The sequence below is a fragment of the Salvelinus namaycush genome, chromosome 19 (genome assembly GCF_016432855.1).
Source record: "Salvelinus namaycush isolate Seneca chromosome 19, SaNama_1.0, whole genome shotgun sequence".
Lineage (NCBI taxonomy): Eukaryota > Metazoa > Chordata > Actinopteri > Salmoniformes > Salmonidae > Salvelinus > Salvelinus namaycush.
Genome location: NC_052325.1, coordinates 39,974,273 through 39,992,251, shown reverse-complemented (window position 1 = coordinate 39,992,251; position 17,979 = coordinate 39,974,273). Strand labels below are relative to the sequence as shown.

Sequence of the window (17,979 nt, the reverse complement as noted above, 5' to 3'; positions counted from 1 at the left end):
CTGCGCATTGGTCCTCCAATCCTTCCTACTACTCCTCCTCAGAAGAGGAGGAAGACGAGCGTTACACTGGGTAAGTGCTGCAAAATCTGGACCCTTACAAATCAGCTGTGCTAGACAATCTGGACCCTCTCTTTCTAATATTATCTGCCGAAATTGTTGCAACCCCTATTACTAGCCTGTTCAACCTCTCTTTCGTATCGTCTGAGATCCCTAAAGATTGGAAAGCTGCGGCGGTCATCCCCCTCTTCAAAGGGAGAGACACCCTAGACCCAAACTGTTACAGACCTATATCTATCCTACCCTGCCTTTCTAAAGTCTTCGAAAGCCAAGTTAACAAACAGATCAACCACCATTTCGAATCCCACCATACCTTCTCCACTATGCAACCTGGTTTCCGAACTGGTCATGGGTGCACCTCAGCCACGCTCAAGGCCCTAAACGATATCATAACCGCCATCGATAAAAGACAATACTGTGCAGCCGTATTCATTGACCTGGCCAAGGCTTTCGACTCTGTCAATCACCGCATTCTTATCGGCAGACTAACCAGCCTTGGTTTCTCAAATGACTGCCTCGCCTGGTTCACCAGCTACTTCAAATCAGTGTCAAATCGGAGGACCTGTTGTCCGGACCTCTGGCAGTCTCTATCGGGGTGCCACAAGGTTCAATTCTCGGGCCGACTCTTTTCTCTGTATACATCAATCATGTCGCTCTTGCTGCTGGTGATTCTCTGTTCCACCTCTACGCAGACGACACCATTCTGTATACTTCTGGCCCTTCTTTGGACACTGTGTTATTCACAAACCTCCAGACGAGCTTCCATGCCATACAACTCTCCTTCTGTGGCCTCCAACTGCTCTTAAATGCAAGTAAAACTAAATGCATGCTCTTCAACCAATCGCTGCCCGCACCTGCCCGCCCGTCTAGCATCACTACTCTGGACGGTTCTGTGGACAACTACAAATACCTAGGTTTCTGGTTAGACTGTAAACTCTCCTTCCAGACTCACATTAAGCATCTCCAATCCAAAATTAAATCTAGAATCGTCTTCCTATTTCACAACAAAGGATCCTTCACTCATGCTGCCAAACATACCCTCGTAAAACTGACTATCCTACTGATCCTTGACTTCAGCGACGTCATTTACAAAATAGACTCCAACACTCTACTCAGCAAATTGGATGCAGTCTATCACAGTGCCATCTGTTTTGTCATCAAAACCCCATACATACCCACCACTGCGACCTGTATGCTCTCGTTGGCTGGCCCTCGCTTCATATTCGTCGCCAAACCCACTGGCTCCAGGTCATCTATAAGTCTTTGCTAGGTAAAGCCCTGTCTTATCTCAGCTCACTGGTCACCATAGCAGCACCCACCCGTAGCACGCGCTCCAGAATGTATATTTCACTGGTCACCAGTTCTCTGCTGCCAATGACTGGAACAAATTGCAAAAATCTGGAGACTCACATCTCCCTCACTAACTTTAAGCATCAGCTGTCAGAGCAGCTTACAGATCATTGCACCTGTACATAGCCCATCTGTCAATAGCCCACCCAGCTACCTCATCCCCATATTGTTATTTTTTGGTTGTTGCTCTTTTTCACCCCAGCATCTCTACTTGCACATTCATCTTCTGCTCATCTATCACTCCAGTGTTTAATTGCTAAATTGTAATTATTTTGCCACTATGGCCTATTTATTGCCTTACCTCCCTAATCTTACTTAATTTGCACACACTGTATATAGACTTTTCTATTGTGTTATTGACTGTACGTTTGTTTATTCCATGTGTAACTCTGTGTTGTTTGTGTCGCACTGCTTTGCTTTATCTTGACCATGTCACAGTTGTAAATAAGAACTTGTTCTCAACTGGTCTACCTGGTTAAAAATAGGTGAAATAAAAATAAATACATAAAAAAGTCTCTAAGAAATGTCCAAACCTGGATTGTGCAAACATTACGCAGCTTTATTAAATAGTACCCGCAAACACCAGTCTCAACGTCAACAGTTAAGAGAAGACTCAAGCTGCCAGTTGAGGACTTGAGGCGTCTGTTTCTCAATCTAGACAGTCTAATGTACTTGTCCTCATTCTCAGATGTGCACCGGGGCCTCCGATTCCACTTTCTATTCTGGTTAGAGCCAGTTTGCGCTGTTCTGTGAAGGGAGTAGTACACAGCGTTGTACAAGATCTTCAGTTTCTTGGCAATTTCTCGCATGGAACAGCCTTCATTTCTCTGAACAAGAATAGACTGACGAGTTTCAGAAGAAAGTTCTTTGTTTCTGGCCATTTTGAGCCTGTAATCGAACCCACAAATGCTGATGCTCCAGATATTCAACTAGTCTAAAGAAGACCAGTTTTATTGCTTCTTTAATCAGGACAACAGTTTTCAGCTGTGCTAACATAATTGCAAAAGGGTTTTCTAATGATCAATTAGCCTTTTAAAATGATAAACTTGGATTAGCTAACACAACATGCCATTGGAACACAGGAGTGATGGTGGCTGATAATAGGCCTCTGTACGCCTATGTACATATTCCATTACAAATCTGCCATTTCCAGCTACAATAGTCATTTACAACATTAACAATGTCTACACTGTATTTCTACACTGTATTTCAATTTGATGTTATTTTAACGGACAAATAATTTACTTTTCTTTAAAAAACAAGTATTTTTGGAAGTGACTCCAAACTTTTGAACAGTAGCGTATATATACAGAATTATACATTATAACCTGCCCAGGGACTGCGGTTGAAAATTAGCCGGCTGGCTAAAACGGGCACTTTTACTGAAACGTTGATTAATGTGCACTGTCCCTGTAAAAATAAAATTTAAAAAATCCACTTTTACGTTATGGTGTACTGTGTGTAGGCCAGTGACACAAAATCTCAATTTAATCCATTTTAAATTCAGGCTGTAACACAACAAAATGTGGAAAAAGCCAAGGGGTGTGAATACTTTCTAAGGCACTGTGTAGGGCATAGGTCTGTTATTTTCACTGTATGTGGGCCATTTCTCTATGTGGGCCATTTGTGAAATTTAATGTATTGTGTTTAGGGATGTTTAAACTTGTTTTGATTTAATCGCTATGACATGGTCATCTAACAGTGCCTTCGGAAAGTATTCAGACCCCTATACTTTTTCCACATTTTGTTACGTTACAGCCTTATTCTATAATGGATTAAATAAAACAAGGTCCTCAGCGATCTACACACAGTACCCCATAATAACAAAACAAAAAATGTTTTTTTAGCGAATGTATAAAAAAATGTAAAACAGAAATACCTTATTTATTCAGACCCTTTGCTATGAGACTCGAAATTAAGCTCATGTGCATCCTGTTGCCATTGACCATCCTTGAGATGTTTCTACAACTTGTTTGGAGTCCACCTGTGGTAAATTCAATTGATTGGACATGATTTGAAAAGGCACACACGTCTATATAAGGTCCCACAGTTCACAGTACATGTCAGACCAAAAACCAAGCAATGAGATCGAAGGAATGGTCCGTAGAGCTCTGAGAAAGGATTGTGTCGTTGCAAAGGGTACCAAAACTGGGGAAGGGTACCAAAACATTTCTGCAGCATTGAAGGTCCCCAAGAACACAGTGGCCTCCATCATTCTTAAATGGAAGAAGTTTGGAACCACCAATGTTCTTCCTGGAGCCTGCCACCCGGCCAAACTGAGCAATCGGGGGAGAAGAGCCTTGGCCAGGGAGGTGACCAAGAACCCGATGGTCACTCTGACAGAGCTCTAGAGTTCATCTGTGGAGATGGGAGAATTTTATTTTCTCCAGAAGGACAACCATCTCTGCAGCACTCTACCAATCAGGCCTTTATGGTAGAGTTGCCAGACGGAAGCCACTCCTCAGTAAAAGGCACATGACAGCCCGCTTGGAGTTTGTCAAAAGGTACCTAAAGACTCTCAGACCATGAGAAACAAGAGTCTCTGATCTGATGAAACCAAGATGAAACTCTTTGGCCTAAATGCCAAGCATCACATCTGGAGGAAACATGGCACCATCCCTACGGTGAAGCATGGTGGTGGCATACATCATGCTGTGGGGATGTTTTCAGCGGCAGGGACTGGGAGACTAGTCAGGACTGAGGTAAAGATGAACGGAGTAAAGTACAAAAAAATTGCTCCAAAGACCTCAGGACTTCAGACTGGGGCGAAGGTTCACCTTCCAACAGGACAATGACCCAAAGCACACAGCCAAGACAACGCAGGAGTGGCATCAGGACAGGTCTCTGAATGTCCTTCAGTGGCCCAGCCAGAGCCCGGATATTAACCTGATCGAACATCTCTGGAGAGACCTGAAAATAGCTGTGCAGCAACGCTTCCCATCAACCAGACAGAGATTGAGAGGATCTGCAGAGAACAATGGGAGAAACTCCCTAAATACAGGTGTGCCAAGGCTCTGAATGTAAATGTGATTTTTACTTGTAATACATTTGCAAAAAAAATACATGTTTTTGCTTTGTCGTTATGGGTGGGGTATTGTGTGCAGATTGATGAGGGGAAAAAAACAATTTAATCAATTATAGAATAAGGCTGTAAACGTAACAAAATGTAGAAAAAGTCAAGGGGTCTGAATGCTTTCCGAAGGCACTGTATGTATGTTTTTGTTTCTGCTGTATGGTATGGGCCATAGACATGACAGATCAGGTCATGTTATCTGTGTAAACACATGTACATGACCACAAAGAGTGGGAAGCCACCAACATGAGGTCAGTCCTTACTGTTATCTAAATGGCTGTAGTTAAACAAATCTCCAAACCCCTTATAACAAACATCAGCTATGCTATAGACGGCTAGATAAACAAACAGAACTTGTTCATCAGTTAATTGACAAGAAAAAGTGGTGGGGGACTTTTTCCATGTACGCAACTTGCTTTTTGAGCGAATCGAACAAACCCTCCAATACAGTTACATTATGTCAGCAAGACAAGGCTGTCCTTATTAGCTTATTAGCGTTCACAGCCCATCACTAGTGGCAGCCCGAACCTAGCATGAGAAGCTAGCTGGCAAGAGGAAATGTCAGTGAGTGAGGGTTGAGTAAAGTCTGGTGTACACTACACAATGTTAGCCCCGATTTGGCTGTCCCAGACAAGTTTTTGAGATCGGAGACAAAACCCCTATGTCGTTGCCTACTCGGGGCGCGTGGCCGTCACCGACGCTCGTTTAATGTGAGCGGGACAGAGACTCAATCTGGGGGCTACTGATTTCTTATTTGAGCAGTCCCAGATGTCCCGATATTTTAAAACATGTTTGATTTTGTCAATCAGCAATAGCCAATGAGAGTTCTCCAGAGAAGGAGCGGGTGAGATGATGACGCTGTATCACATTACCCAGAATGTCTACTCTCGAGCAGGAGCGATGACTACCAGTACGTGTTTGTAAAGCCAAAGTGTCAAATCGTTACAGCTCTGAAGTTCACAAGCAATGTTATTCAATTCAAAATATTGGCTAGGAATTTCAACTCTGTATGGCAAGCATGAATGTCTGACTAAAAACTTTTTGGAGCCTGCATTCTAGCTACTTTATTTTTATTTATTAATTTAACCTTTATTTAACTAGGCAAGTCAGTTAAGAACAAATTCTTATTTACAATGACGGCCTACCCCGACCAAACCCTAACGACGCTGGGCCAATTGTGCGCCACCCTATTGTGCGCCACCCTACAGCCTGTAATCGAACCAGGATCTTTAGTGACGCCTCTAGCACTGAGATGCAGTGCCTTAGACCGCTATGCCACTCGGGAGCCCAAACAATCTCATCACATCATTGTTTTCGCAAGACAGCATGGTATCAAGAATCCTGACGACCAAGTGAAGAATCTTTTGTGACCGTTCAGTGCCAGATCGTTAAGTGTGCGCACCACTACTTTGGCAAGACAAAAAAACGACATGAAAAACGGTCTCGGTGATATAAGGATTTTGAAAGGCGTGTAGTGTACAGAAGGCATTAGCTGCCTACTTAGTGGAGGTCTTCTACACAGTCAGACAGAGTCTGTGTCCCAAATGGCACCCTATTCCCTAAGTAGTGCACTACTTTTGCTGCGGACTCTGGTCAAAATAGTGCACTATATAGACAATAGGATGCCATTTCAGACACATATTGTAATTTCAGACATAGGATGCCATTTCAGACATAGGATGCCATTTCAGTGTACTGCATGTATCTCTACCTTGTCGCTGAGGCGGGAGCAGATGTCCTGCTGGTGCTTGCGGTCTGTGTGGAGGGCCAGCTCCTCCTGATAGGCCTGCCTGGCCTCCTCAAGGGTCACCAGGGCTTTAAACATCAGGTCAGCCCGATCCCGCTGCCAACTCTGGGCCACCACACGCATCTGGGTCTGGGTGAAGCGCTGCCAGTCCCAGCTCCGCTCGTGGTCCGTCTGCAACAAGACACCATCGCCATGGAGATACAAATACAACCATAACAGAACACAGAACTGCAGTGTTTTCTATTCTAGTTTTCGAAACCTTCATTTTACCAGTCAAATACCCTTGAGGTTAGAAACCTCTTTTGCAACGGGGACCTTTTTGCTAGGCTTATGTAGCAATATTTCCTGTGACAATAGTGCTGTTATACGTGATGCACAAGTTGGTCGTAGTGACATATAGTAATACGTAACATATAATATGCAACAACATATATACCATAGCATATACTGTAGGCTGACATAGCAACATGCAAACCTGTATTCATACATTAGATCAGACTATCGTGCTAAAGTAGCTACACAGATATTACAGAGTAACAACCAGGTCTTGATATTGGTTTAGATAAGTGGTGTTCAGTGGACCTTTTCCTTTCTAGCGTTTTGCATAAGGGGCGTCTATAGCTATTCATCATTGTGGCAGCAATCACACAGAGGCAGCTTCACTTGGCTACCTTATTGGAACAGAAGGAATTCTATTAATCTATGGACTAATAGTGGCTAACTGACGGTGTGAAGGCATTAGGCGGCTGACTGTTTTTATTGAACGTGAGCGAGCTGACAGATCTGCCAATGTAACATACGCCGCTGTGCCAGAGGCAGCCCGAGCACAGCTTGTTTATTAATGCATAACTTTACAACTTGAAGAAGATCCAACATCCTTTTCCCTTCTCTGTCTCCCTCTCTCTGTTTATTTCTCCGTCCCCCTTTGGGGAATATGTATGTGTGTGTATATGCACGCCTATGCGTTCATGTGTGTGTGTGTGTGCATGCGCTCACATTCTGTAAGGATTCTTAAAGCTGTACAGCAGTATTAGTTCAGCTGCTGACTGACAAACCCCTGCACAGTTATAAGTGTGAGGGCAGAGCAGCCATACAACGAAAAAATTGAGACAGATCCCCCAAGCCACTAGAAAACCTACATTTATTCCATAAATACCAAGGAACATCATGGGGTAGCTCCATTGAATGGCAAAAGCAGACAATTGACCTCTGACCGTGACCACTGGAAACGGAAACATTCACCAGCTATGTCCACTAGGGGTCATAGTCTGTCAAACCTCAGCATCCACGGCACTGATAATCCTCATGATTCTAGGTTTGAAAACACCTACCGTATTTGCATATCAAGTGTCTCGGCATGTCCATTGGTGAGGACAGGGACAGTGACCTGAACGTGCAACTTGAATAGAGGTCAGGGTAAAAGTGATTGTTAGAATTGATCATAAGTGCACTGTCCAAGTGTCCAGATAGTCGCTCACTCAGAAAAGGTGCGGAACAAGGTCGAGGGTCAAAGGTCTTTGATAGACCAAACATTAGCCAATCACATTCACAACACGCCATGCTCCATTTTAAGTGAAATATTTCTTAGGGCTGAAAAAATACTGTAAAACTGCAATTATTTCACAAAGACGATTATAGAAAGAACAGAGTCAAATCGCTGAAGGAGCCCTTTGTCTCAATGGTTCAATTCATGTAGCTGTGCTTTTAAAACGACTAAGATGAATCAAAAGGCTACGTAATCAAAGCAGCAGGATGGCCCTTTTTTTACAGCTTTGCACTCCTTTCTTCCTGTTTTCTTTCTGAAGTAGGCCTGAAAGAGGTGGCAAACTGTTCGCCACATACAGCACAGGTAAAGTGTGCTACAGAGGACACAAAACAGATTTTAATACCAAACCATTGACTGGGCCGTTGGACAGAACATTCACTTTAACCGTTCCATTTGTCTCCAACTGCTCTGCCCTGCTTTGATTAAACAATACTCCCTTAATAATCCCTTAATACTCCCTTACCTCTCATCACATTTGCATGAATTGCAAGATGATGGACAATAGCTTACAATCATCCAAAATAAATCTCCACAAAATGATTACATGCAGATGGAATGGGAGAGTAGTTGAACAAAGCTCTATTAACCCTGGTACAATGACTGTCTTCCGCTCTGATATTTTTTTGTTTAACTAGCTCAACTAGATTTTCAACTGGCACAATAGTGAGTAGTAGCGATCATGACTTCTCTAATCCTCATGTTCACAATAGGCCAATTTACAATGGCCACATACAGTATGTCTGTGGATGAGCTCAGGGAATGATGTTTTCCAACAACATACACACAAAGGGCAAATGTGCCAACAACACACAGCTGGAATGCAGTAAAAAATGTATGTGATTCATTGTATGTCTAATGGAGCAAAACGAGTATGAGGAACACACTGTTCTAGCATTCTCTGTCTTTATATATTATGAGAATAAAGCTACAGTGTCTTGAGAAAGTATTCACACCCCTTGACCATTTTCCACATTTTGTTGTATAACAGCCTGAATTAAAATGTATTCAATTGGGATTTTGTGTCATTGTCTTTAGTGGCCTACACACAATGCCCCATAATGTCAAAGTGGAATTTTTACAATAATAGTGTTTAACATTAAAAAAAGATGACCACCTCGTCTCTGTAAGCTATAAAAACAAAGAGAGTCGCACACTCTATGTATAAACTCCCAGTAATTTATTGGGTAAACCACCAACGTTTCGGCATCACTGTGCCTTCCTCAGCGTAATGTCATGAATGCTTGAACCAGGTTACGTAGACATTTTTGTTTGTTTGTTATAGCTTACAGTTTATTCACAGTTAGTCAGCACCTCTACACTAAATCATTTTCTCTGGTTGTGCGTCAACTCATGCTTTTCATTACCTCATCTCTGTACCCCACACATACAATTATCTGTAAGGTCCCGCAGTCGAGCAGTGAATTTCAAACACAGACTCAACCCCAAAGACCAGGGAGGTTTTCCAATGCCTCACAAAGAAGGGCACCTATTGGTAGATTTTTAAAAAATCTTTAAAAATACATTGAATATCCCTTCGAGCATGGTGAAGTTATTAATTACACTTTGGATGGTGTATCAATACGCCCAGTCACGATAAAGGTACAGGCGTCTTTCCTAACTCAGATGCCGAAGAGGAAGGAAATCGCTCAGGGTTTTCACCATGAGGCTAATGGGGACTTTAAAACAGTTACAGAGTTTAATGGCTGTGATGGGAGAAAACTGAGGATGGATTGACAACATTGTAGTTACTCCACAATACTAACCTAAATGACAGAGTGAAAAGAAGGAAGCCTGTACAGAATCAAAATATTACAAAACATGCATCCTGTGTGAAAACTTTATGTCCTGAATAGAGCATCATGTTTGGGGCAAATCCAACACAACACCTCACTGAGTACCACTCTTCATATTTTCAAGAACAGTGTTGACTGCCTACTGTTATAGGTATGCTTGTCGTCAATATTGACTAGGGAGTTCTTTTCGGAAAAAAATTAATGGAATAGAGCTAAGCACAGGCAAAATCCTAGAGGAAAACCTGGTTCAGTCACCTTACCACCAGACACTGGGAGATAAATTCACCATTCAGCAGGACAATAACCTAAAACACAAGGCCAAATATACACTGGAGTTGCTTACCAAGACAACATTGAATGTTCCTGAGGGGCCTAGTTACCGTTTTAACTTAAACCGGCTTGAAAATCTATGGAAAGACTTGAAAATGGCTGTCTAGCAATGATCACCAACCAACTTGACAGTGCTTGAAGAATAAAAGTAAATGAATGTGCAAATATTGTATAATCCAGGTGTGCAAAGCTCTTAGAGGTTTACCCAGAAAGACTCACAGGTGTAATCACTGCCAAAGGTGATTCTAACACGTATTGACTCAGGGGTGTGAATACTTACTGTATGTAAATGAGATATTTCTGTATTTATTAATTTAATTTTTTTACATTTCCTACAATTTCCAAAAACTGGCTTTCACTTTGTGATTATGGTTTATTGTGTCTTGATGGGTGAGAAAAACAATATATTTAATCTATTTTGAATTCAGGCTGTAACACAACAAAATGTGGAATAAGTCAAGGGGTATGAATACTTTATGAACACTTTTTTTCAAGGTAGAAGTGATTGTTATAATTGATCAAAAGTGCACTGTCCAAGTGTCCAGAGTCAGTCGATCTTTCAGAGGAAAATGCAGAACAAGGTCAAAGGTCAAACAAAGACCAACCATTAGCCAATCACATTCACAACACCATGCTCCCTTTCAAGTGAAATATTTCTTAAGAGACAAAAACTGTAAAACTGCAATTATTTCACAAAAGAGACAATTATAGAAAGAACAGAGCCCTTTGTCACAATGGTTCATTTCATGTAGCCGTGCTTTTAAAACGACTAAGATGAATCAAAAGGCTACGTAATCAAAGCAGCAGGATGGCCCTTTTTTTACAGCTTTGCACTCCTTTCTTCCTGTTTTCTTTCTGAAGTAGACCTGAAAGAGGTGGCAAACTGTTCGCCACATACAGCGCAGGTAAAGTGTGCTACAGAGGATACAAAACAGATTTTAATATCAAAGCTTTGACTGGACCGTTGGACAGAACATTCACTTTGACCGTTCCATTTGTCTCCAACTGCTCTGCTACGATCAAACAATACTCCCTTAATACTCCCCCAATCCTCCCTTAATACTCCCTTAATACCCCCTTACCTCTCATCACATTTGTCTCCAACTGCTCTGCCCTGCTATGATCAAACAATACTCCCCCAATACTCCCTTAAAACTCCCTTACCTCTCATCACATTTGTCTCCAGCCGCTCTGCCCTGCTATGATCAAACAATACTCCCTTAATACTCCCTCAATACTCCCTTACCTCTCATTGCATTTGTCTCCAACTGCTCTGCCCTGCTATGATCAAACAATACTCCCTTAATACTCCCTCAATACTCCCTTAATAATCGCTTAATACTCCCTTACCTCTCATCACATTTGCATGAATTGCAAGATGATGGACAATAGCTTACAATCATCCAAAATAAATCTCCACAAAATGATTACATGCAGATGGAATGGGAGAGTAGTTGAACAAAGCTCTATTAACCCTGGTACAATGACTGTCTTCCGCTCTGATATTTTTTGGTTTAATTAGCTCAACTAGATTTTCAACTGGCTCAATAGTGAGTAGTAGCGGTCATGACTTCTCTAATCCTCATGTTCACAATAGGCTAATTGACCATGGCCACATACACTGAGTGTACAAAACACTGTTCCCATGACATAGACTGATAAGGTGAATCCAGGTGATAGCTATGATCCATTATTGATGTCACTTTTTAAATCCCCTTCAATCAGTGTAGATGAAGGGGAGGAGACAGGTTAAAGAAGGATTTTTAAGCCTTGAGACAATTGAGACATGGATTGAGCTGAAATAAAAGATCCCAGAAATGTTCCGTACACAAAAAAAACGTATTTCTTAAAAATGTTGTGCACAAATTTGTTTACATCCCTGTTAGTGAGAATTTCTCCATTGCCATGATAATCCATCCACCTAACATGTGTGGCATATCAAGAAGCTGATTAAACAGCATGATCATTACACAGGTGGACCTTGTGCACTTTTGTCACACAACACAATGCCACAGATGTCTCAAGTTTTGAGGGAGCGTGCAATTGGCATGCTGACCGTAGGAATGTTCACCAGAGCTGTTGCCAGAGAATTGAATGTTAATTTCTCTACCATAAGCCACCTCCAGAGCGGTTTGCTGATGTCAATGTTGTGAACAGAGTGCCCTATGGTGGCGGTGGGGTTAAAGTATGGGCAGGAATAAGCTACGGACAACGAACCCAATTGCATTTTATCAATAGCAATTTCAATGCACAGAGAGACCTTGACGAGATCCTGAGGCCCATTGTCATGCCATTCATCCGTGGCCATCACCTCATGTTTCAGCATGATAATGCACGTCCCCATGTCACAAGGATCTGTACACAATTCCTTTCCCAGTTCTTCCATGGCCTGCATACTCACCAGACATGTCTGGATGCTCTGGATTGACGTGTACGACAGTGTGTTCCAGTTCCCGCCAATATCCAGCAACTTTGCACAGCCATTAAAGACTAGTGGGAAAACATTCCACAGGCCACAATCAACAGCCTGATCAACTCTATGCGAAGGAGATGTGTTGCGCTGCATGAGGCAAATGGTGGTCACACCAGATACTGACTGGCTACACCAGATACTACCTGGTTTTCTAATCCACGCACCTACTTTGTTTTAAGGTATATCTGTATTCCCAGTAATGTGAAATCCTTAGATTAGGGCCTAATTCATTTATTTCAATTGACTGATTTAATTATATGGATTGGAACTCAGTCAAATCTTTGAAATTGTTGTATGTTGCGTATATATTTTTGTTCAGCAGCACATAAAGGACATATTTTTAAATATTTTTTCCCCAACAGCATACACATAAAGGACAAATGTGCCAAATACATGCAACTGCGAAGCAGTAAAACATTTCCATGCTTCATTTTGTGTCTAATAGAGCAAACAGAGTATGAGAAATACTGTTCCATCATTCACTGTATTTTGATACTATGAGAACAAAACTACGTTTGTACTATTCACATTGTGCGTGTATTACGAGAATAAAACTATGTTGAAATAACTGAGCTATACTGTCTGATCTTGTTTTTCCTGTTCATCGTTGAGGAAAATGTTTCACCCCTGGACATCCTCATCAATTTGAGGTCAATGAGAGTTCGGCAATGCCAAACATTACTTGAGGCAAGAAGCCTGCTTTTTTCCCTACCAAACTTCACAATAATGAGTTAGGCCATTTTGCTCAAGGGACTGATTACCAATAAGAATTGAGCCAACTTAATTATGACTAATAGCTGTATTAGGTGCAGTCTGCACTCCATTGACTCTGGCTCTGTTTGTGTCGGCCGGAAGATGAGAAAGGGAGAGCGCAGGAGGAAATGGCTAGATCTATCTCATCACAGCCACTTGAGGCTGAATGTGACCCTAGGTGTAGCACCCAGATGGAACAGATCTGAGGACAGGTCTGGGAGAGGGGGGAGAGGAGGGGATGAGGTCCCTGGCGGTTGTCATAGTGATGGGTTGTCAGAGAGGATGTGTGTAGAGGCAGAGAGAGGCAGGTATTCAGTCGATTGCAGATAGTGGATTTTGATTGCATTTGATTGTATACCAGTAAGAGTCACCTTATGGGTGGGTGAGTTTTTTTCTCAATCTGTGCTGTGTGCATTGGACGTGCCCTTGGTATGTGTGTATGTAAAGGGGTGTGATGACAAATCACTTTGCTGGGCTGTGTCCTAAGTGGTACACGCTTAGAAAAAAGGTGCTATCTAGAACCAAAAAAGGTTATTCGGCTGTCCCCAGAGGAGAACTCTTTGAAAAAACTATTTTGGTTCCAGGTAGAACCCGTTTGGGTTCCACGTAGAACCCTTTCCACAGACGGTTCTACAGTACTTAGAACCCAAATGTGTTTTACTTGGAACCAAAAAGGGTTCTCCCATGAGGAACCCTTTTTTCTAAGAGTGTTCCCGATTCCCTTTATAGTGCACTATAATGTACATATAGAGTATACTTTTGACCGGGGCCCAAAGGGTGCCATTTGGGACGCATCCATAGTAAATCCAGAGCTGTTACTGTTGTTTACTGACCAGCTCCTGTCTGGATCTGTGGGGAAACAGTCTTTGCAGCATGTCCATGTACAGGGCTCTGTGGTTGTGCAGGTCGGGAGGGTACTGGCTCACAGTCATCTGGAAGCGGAGATGGTCACCTGCCGACCAGCCACAGAACCTGGAACAGTTTGGAGATAGAGCAAAGAGAAACATGTCTGGATCACCTGCTGCAAACACAACAAAGCACATGCTGAGAATTGTTGTACAGTGACACCCACATAACGTCTCATTCCTGTCAACATTCAATTTTCACCTAAGAACGTCTGCATGATAAAGATCTGGGGCTTTCTTTTGTGTGTGTGTGTGTGTGTGCGTGCGTGCGTGCGTGCCTGTCTGTCTGTCTTTGTCTGTCTTTGTCTGTATCTGTGTCTGTATCTGTGTCTGTACCTTTGTCTGTGTGTAGCTGTGTTTAGCATCAATGGGATTTATATTAGTATTAGTAGATTAGTAGAATGCATTGATGTAATCAACCCCCTGGTGTGTTAAGCATAAATCATAGTCCCCAGACGCTGAGATGCGACAGTCTGGTTTCCCATTGTGATACAGGTACTCTGAGACCACCATCCACGAGGGACGCACATCCCGAACGCGCACCTCCCCACAATTCCCAACCGTCGCGTCTCCCGGGATGTGTCCTCTATTCATTTGAATATGTTGACAGCTGGAGAAATTGCTTGAGCTGCGCCGAGAATTCGAAAAGTATGAACGCAAACCGTCCAATATTCTAGAACACTGCTGTGCGTACAAGTTTGGTACCCTGACAGAACCTTTAGACTCTACCTGTTTTTAACAGCCAGCCTCCCTGGGGAGGGTAAACTCGTTTTATGTGTATATGGTCTATGTACCAAGCTGACTCTTTCATCTCTTTCTTCAACATCCACATTGTGCTCTATCGTTATGTCACACGGCAGGATCTCTCTCTGCATCAACACCGGCGCTTTGCTTTGATTTGTTTTGAGCAAGATATCAATTCAAAATGGCGGGCTATCAAGCAACCCCTGTTTCAGCTCAGGAGGATCTACCCGCTGGACACAGAAGTCCGTTCAATGTCTAGATTGAGTTGTCAACTAACGTGAACTCAACGTGAAATCAAACATTCTTTGAACCCTGTCTTTGGATTTAGGTTATAAGGTGAAAAAATATTCTTGACATTCCTTGACGTTGATGTCTTTTTTTGCAAATCCAATCAGTTTCCCACGTTGATTAAAAGTAATTTACATTCACTATTTTTTATGACGTGGAAACAATTATGATTCAACCAGTTTGTGCCCAGTGGATTCGACCTTCAGGGTGAGACTACTATAGTTGTGATCAGCGCAGTTCTTTACCTATCCAGTCCTTGTAGGCGGTCCTGTACACTCTGCAACCTGGACTGGTACTTCTCAGACAGGGATTGGAACTCCTTGATCAAGGAGGCTGTCAGTCCAGGGTAGGGGCAGTCTATATACAAAACCTCCTCTGGAACCTGGTCTACCGGAACCAGACAGTCTGCAGTTTTGGTAGAACTCTCCTGCAAAGGACAATATGGTTATGTCTTTTGAAATGACATTGTGAAACGTTAAGGCTGGATTTGTTGGCAGCACAATCAAACGGCATGGCAAGATAGGGTTGAAACATGTTTGAAATTTCCCCCCCAGAAATCCCGGTTGGAAGATGCCAGGAATCAGGAGGAAATAAGGAATCTTCCTACCGTGATCTCTGGAAAAACCTGTGAATTTGTGGAAAGTTATCAGAATTATGCAACCCTAATGGTGTGAGACCTAAGTACCTCCACTCCCAGGGACAGGATGTCTTCCTCTATGGCCAGATACTCTGTGTGAAGTTTTCCGTTGATGGCATCTTGCTGGTCCTTCACATAGTTGACCTGTACGTGTGTTGATTAGATCCTTAGATTCACACAGACGGTGACCTCACTGACACATTTTTGAACACAAACAAACTCTGTTTCAAGGAATTGTTACTTCATTTATCTTGTTTCCTCTACATCTGAGAAATATCAGTCTGCCCTCCTCTGATATCCATCATGGTATAGGGGCTCTGTATCTGATAAAATGTTGTGAGAGGAAGCGGAAACGGATGTGTCTGTTAAAGTACACGATTCACAGAAATTTAAAATTTCAATTTTCCAGTGTTGTTTTGCTTTATCTTCAACTTGGTGAACAAATACAGTGAATCATATAATCAAAGCAATTCACTGAAGCCAATTTATCTGTAATTAAACCCTCTTTCCGTTTCTAACAGGTTTGATTTTTGATGCCACTCAGAGAGAGGAAAGCAGTCTATTGTGCGACAGTACATACTAGATCGCAAAGAAAAGCACTAGATTGTCCTTCCTCCTGCACATGTTCTCATTCAAAACGCACAGGAAGTGTGAGGAAATGAAGGCCATTCAATCTAAATGTAACTACCTAGGTAATCATGTTCAAATATATCATCCACCAGCATCATTTGGGTACATGGTAATGTATTAAAGGTGGACAAATGCATGCTTACACCCAATGGAGAGAAACTATTACAAAGGTGACTCACAAGAAACTCCGGATTTCATCTCCACAAGAAACTCTTGATTGTGTTCGTTAAACCAAAATGAATGGCTGTCGCTTGAATGATGACATTATTCATCTAACATGGTATGCACTGTTCCAAAACATCACACGTCACACGTCGTTGTTCTCAGTGGAAAGAACAAAACTTCAACAAGTGTAGAATCATTTGGAGCTGTAGTTGAGAGCTTCAGCTCAGTGCCAATCAGTAGAGTAGTGCTGAGTTAGTTATTATCGTTTACCTTCTAACAGGCGAATGGTTTTAAGCGTGGCTGATCAATGGCTGATCAATGAGAGAGAGAGAGAGAGAGAGAGAGAGAGAGAGAGAGAGAGAGAGAGAGAGAGAGAGAGAGAGAGAGAGAGAGAGAGAGAGAGAGAGAGAGAGAGAGAGAGATTTTATTAATATATAAAATGTTATTATATATTATTATTGATATTGAGAAAGGCCGCCGTAGGCAGACATGGCTCTCAAGAGAAGACAGGCTATGTGCACACTGCCCACAAAATGAGGTGGAAACTGAGCTGCACTTCCTAACCTCCTGCCCAATGTATGACCATATTAGAGAGACATATTTCCCTCAGATTACACAGATCCACAAAGAATTTGAAAACAAATCCAATTTTGATAAACTCCCATATCTACTGGGAGAAATTCCACAGTGTGCCATCACAGCAGCAAGATTTGTGACCTGTTGCCACAAGAACAGGGCAACCAGTGAAGAACAAACACCATTGTAAATACAACCCATATTTATGCTTATTTATTTTAACTTGTGTGCTTTAACCATTTGTACATTGTTACAACACTGTATATATATAATATAACATTTGTAATGTCTTTATTGTTTTGAAACTTCTGTATGTGTAATGTTTACTGTTAATTTGTATTGTTTATTTCACTTTTGTATAATATCTACCTCACTTGCTTTGGCAATGTTAACACATGTTTCCCATGCCAATAAAGCCCCTTGAATTGAATTGAATTGAAAATTGAGAGAGAGAGAGAGAGAGAGAGAGAGAGAGAGAGAGAGAGAGAGACTCCATTGTGGTGAGGCTCTCAGGTGGGCAGGACTGAGTGGGGAAGACAGCAGGGTCTGGATGAAAGAGAAGAGGAATGGGGGATGAAGATCCACCAGAGACTGACTCACTCACACAGGGGCAGGGAGGCAGGCAGACAAAATGGCTGGCAGTGTCTTCCTCATCCCCCTATATGGCCCGGTTTTAAAGACACCCCTCCTGCCTGCTCTTAATCCCACCATTCTCTCCCGGAGCATAAAAAAGCCTCTAGGAGTCAAAAGGAGAATTCACTCAATAGTGGTGACTTATGTAGCATGGATTTCGAACAAACACCAGATTCATGAGGAATGAATGCTGCACTGTGGGTAACCTGAGGACTTTTGTGCGAAAGGAACAGGACTTTGATTTATTTCAAGTCTCTGTAGGATCTGCAAAGTACTCAC

The 17,979-nt window shown here is 42.3% G+C and overlaps 1 protein-coding gene across 1 annotated transcript in view; it reads right to left on the bottom strand.

Moving 5' to 3' along the window:
- The window catches only part of LOC120064021 (coiled-coil domain-containing protein 148-like), a 45,965-nt gene that overhangs the window by 22,798 nt on the left and 5,188 nt on the right, over positions 1–17,979 (bottom strand). The window contains exons 5-8 of the mRNA XM_039014331.1: positions 15,745–15,840; positions 15,305–15,486; positions 13,956–14,094; positions 6,192–6,398 (exon numbers count right to left, since the gene is read on the bottom strand). Coding sequence (XP_038870259.1) covers positions 6,192–6,398; positions 13,956–14,094; positions 15,305–15,486; positions 15,745–15,840 — 624 coding nt within the window. The remainder of the gene's footprint in view (positions 1–6,191; positions 6,399–13,955; positions 14,095–15,304; positions 15,487–15,744; positions 15,841–17,979) is intronic.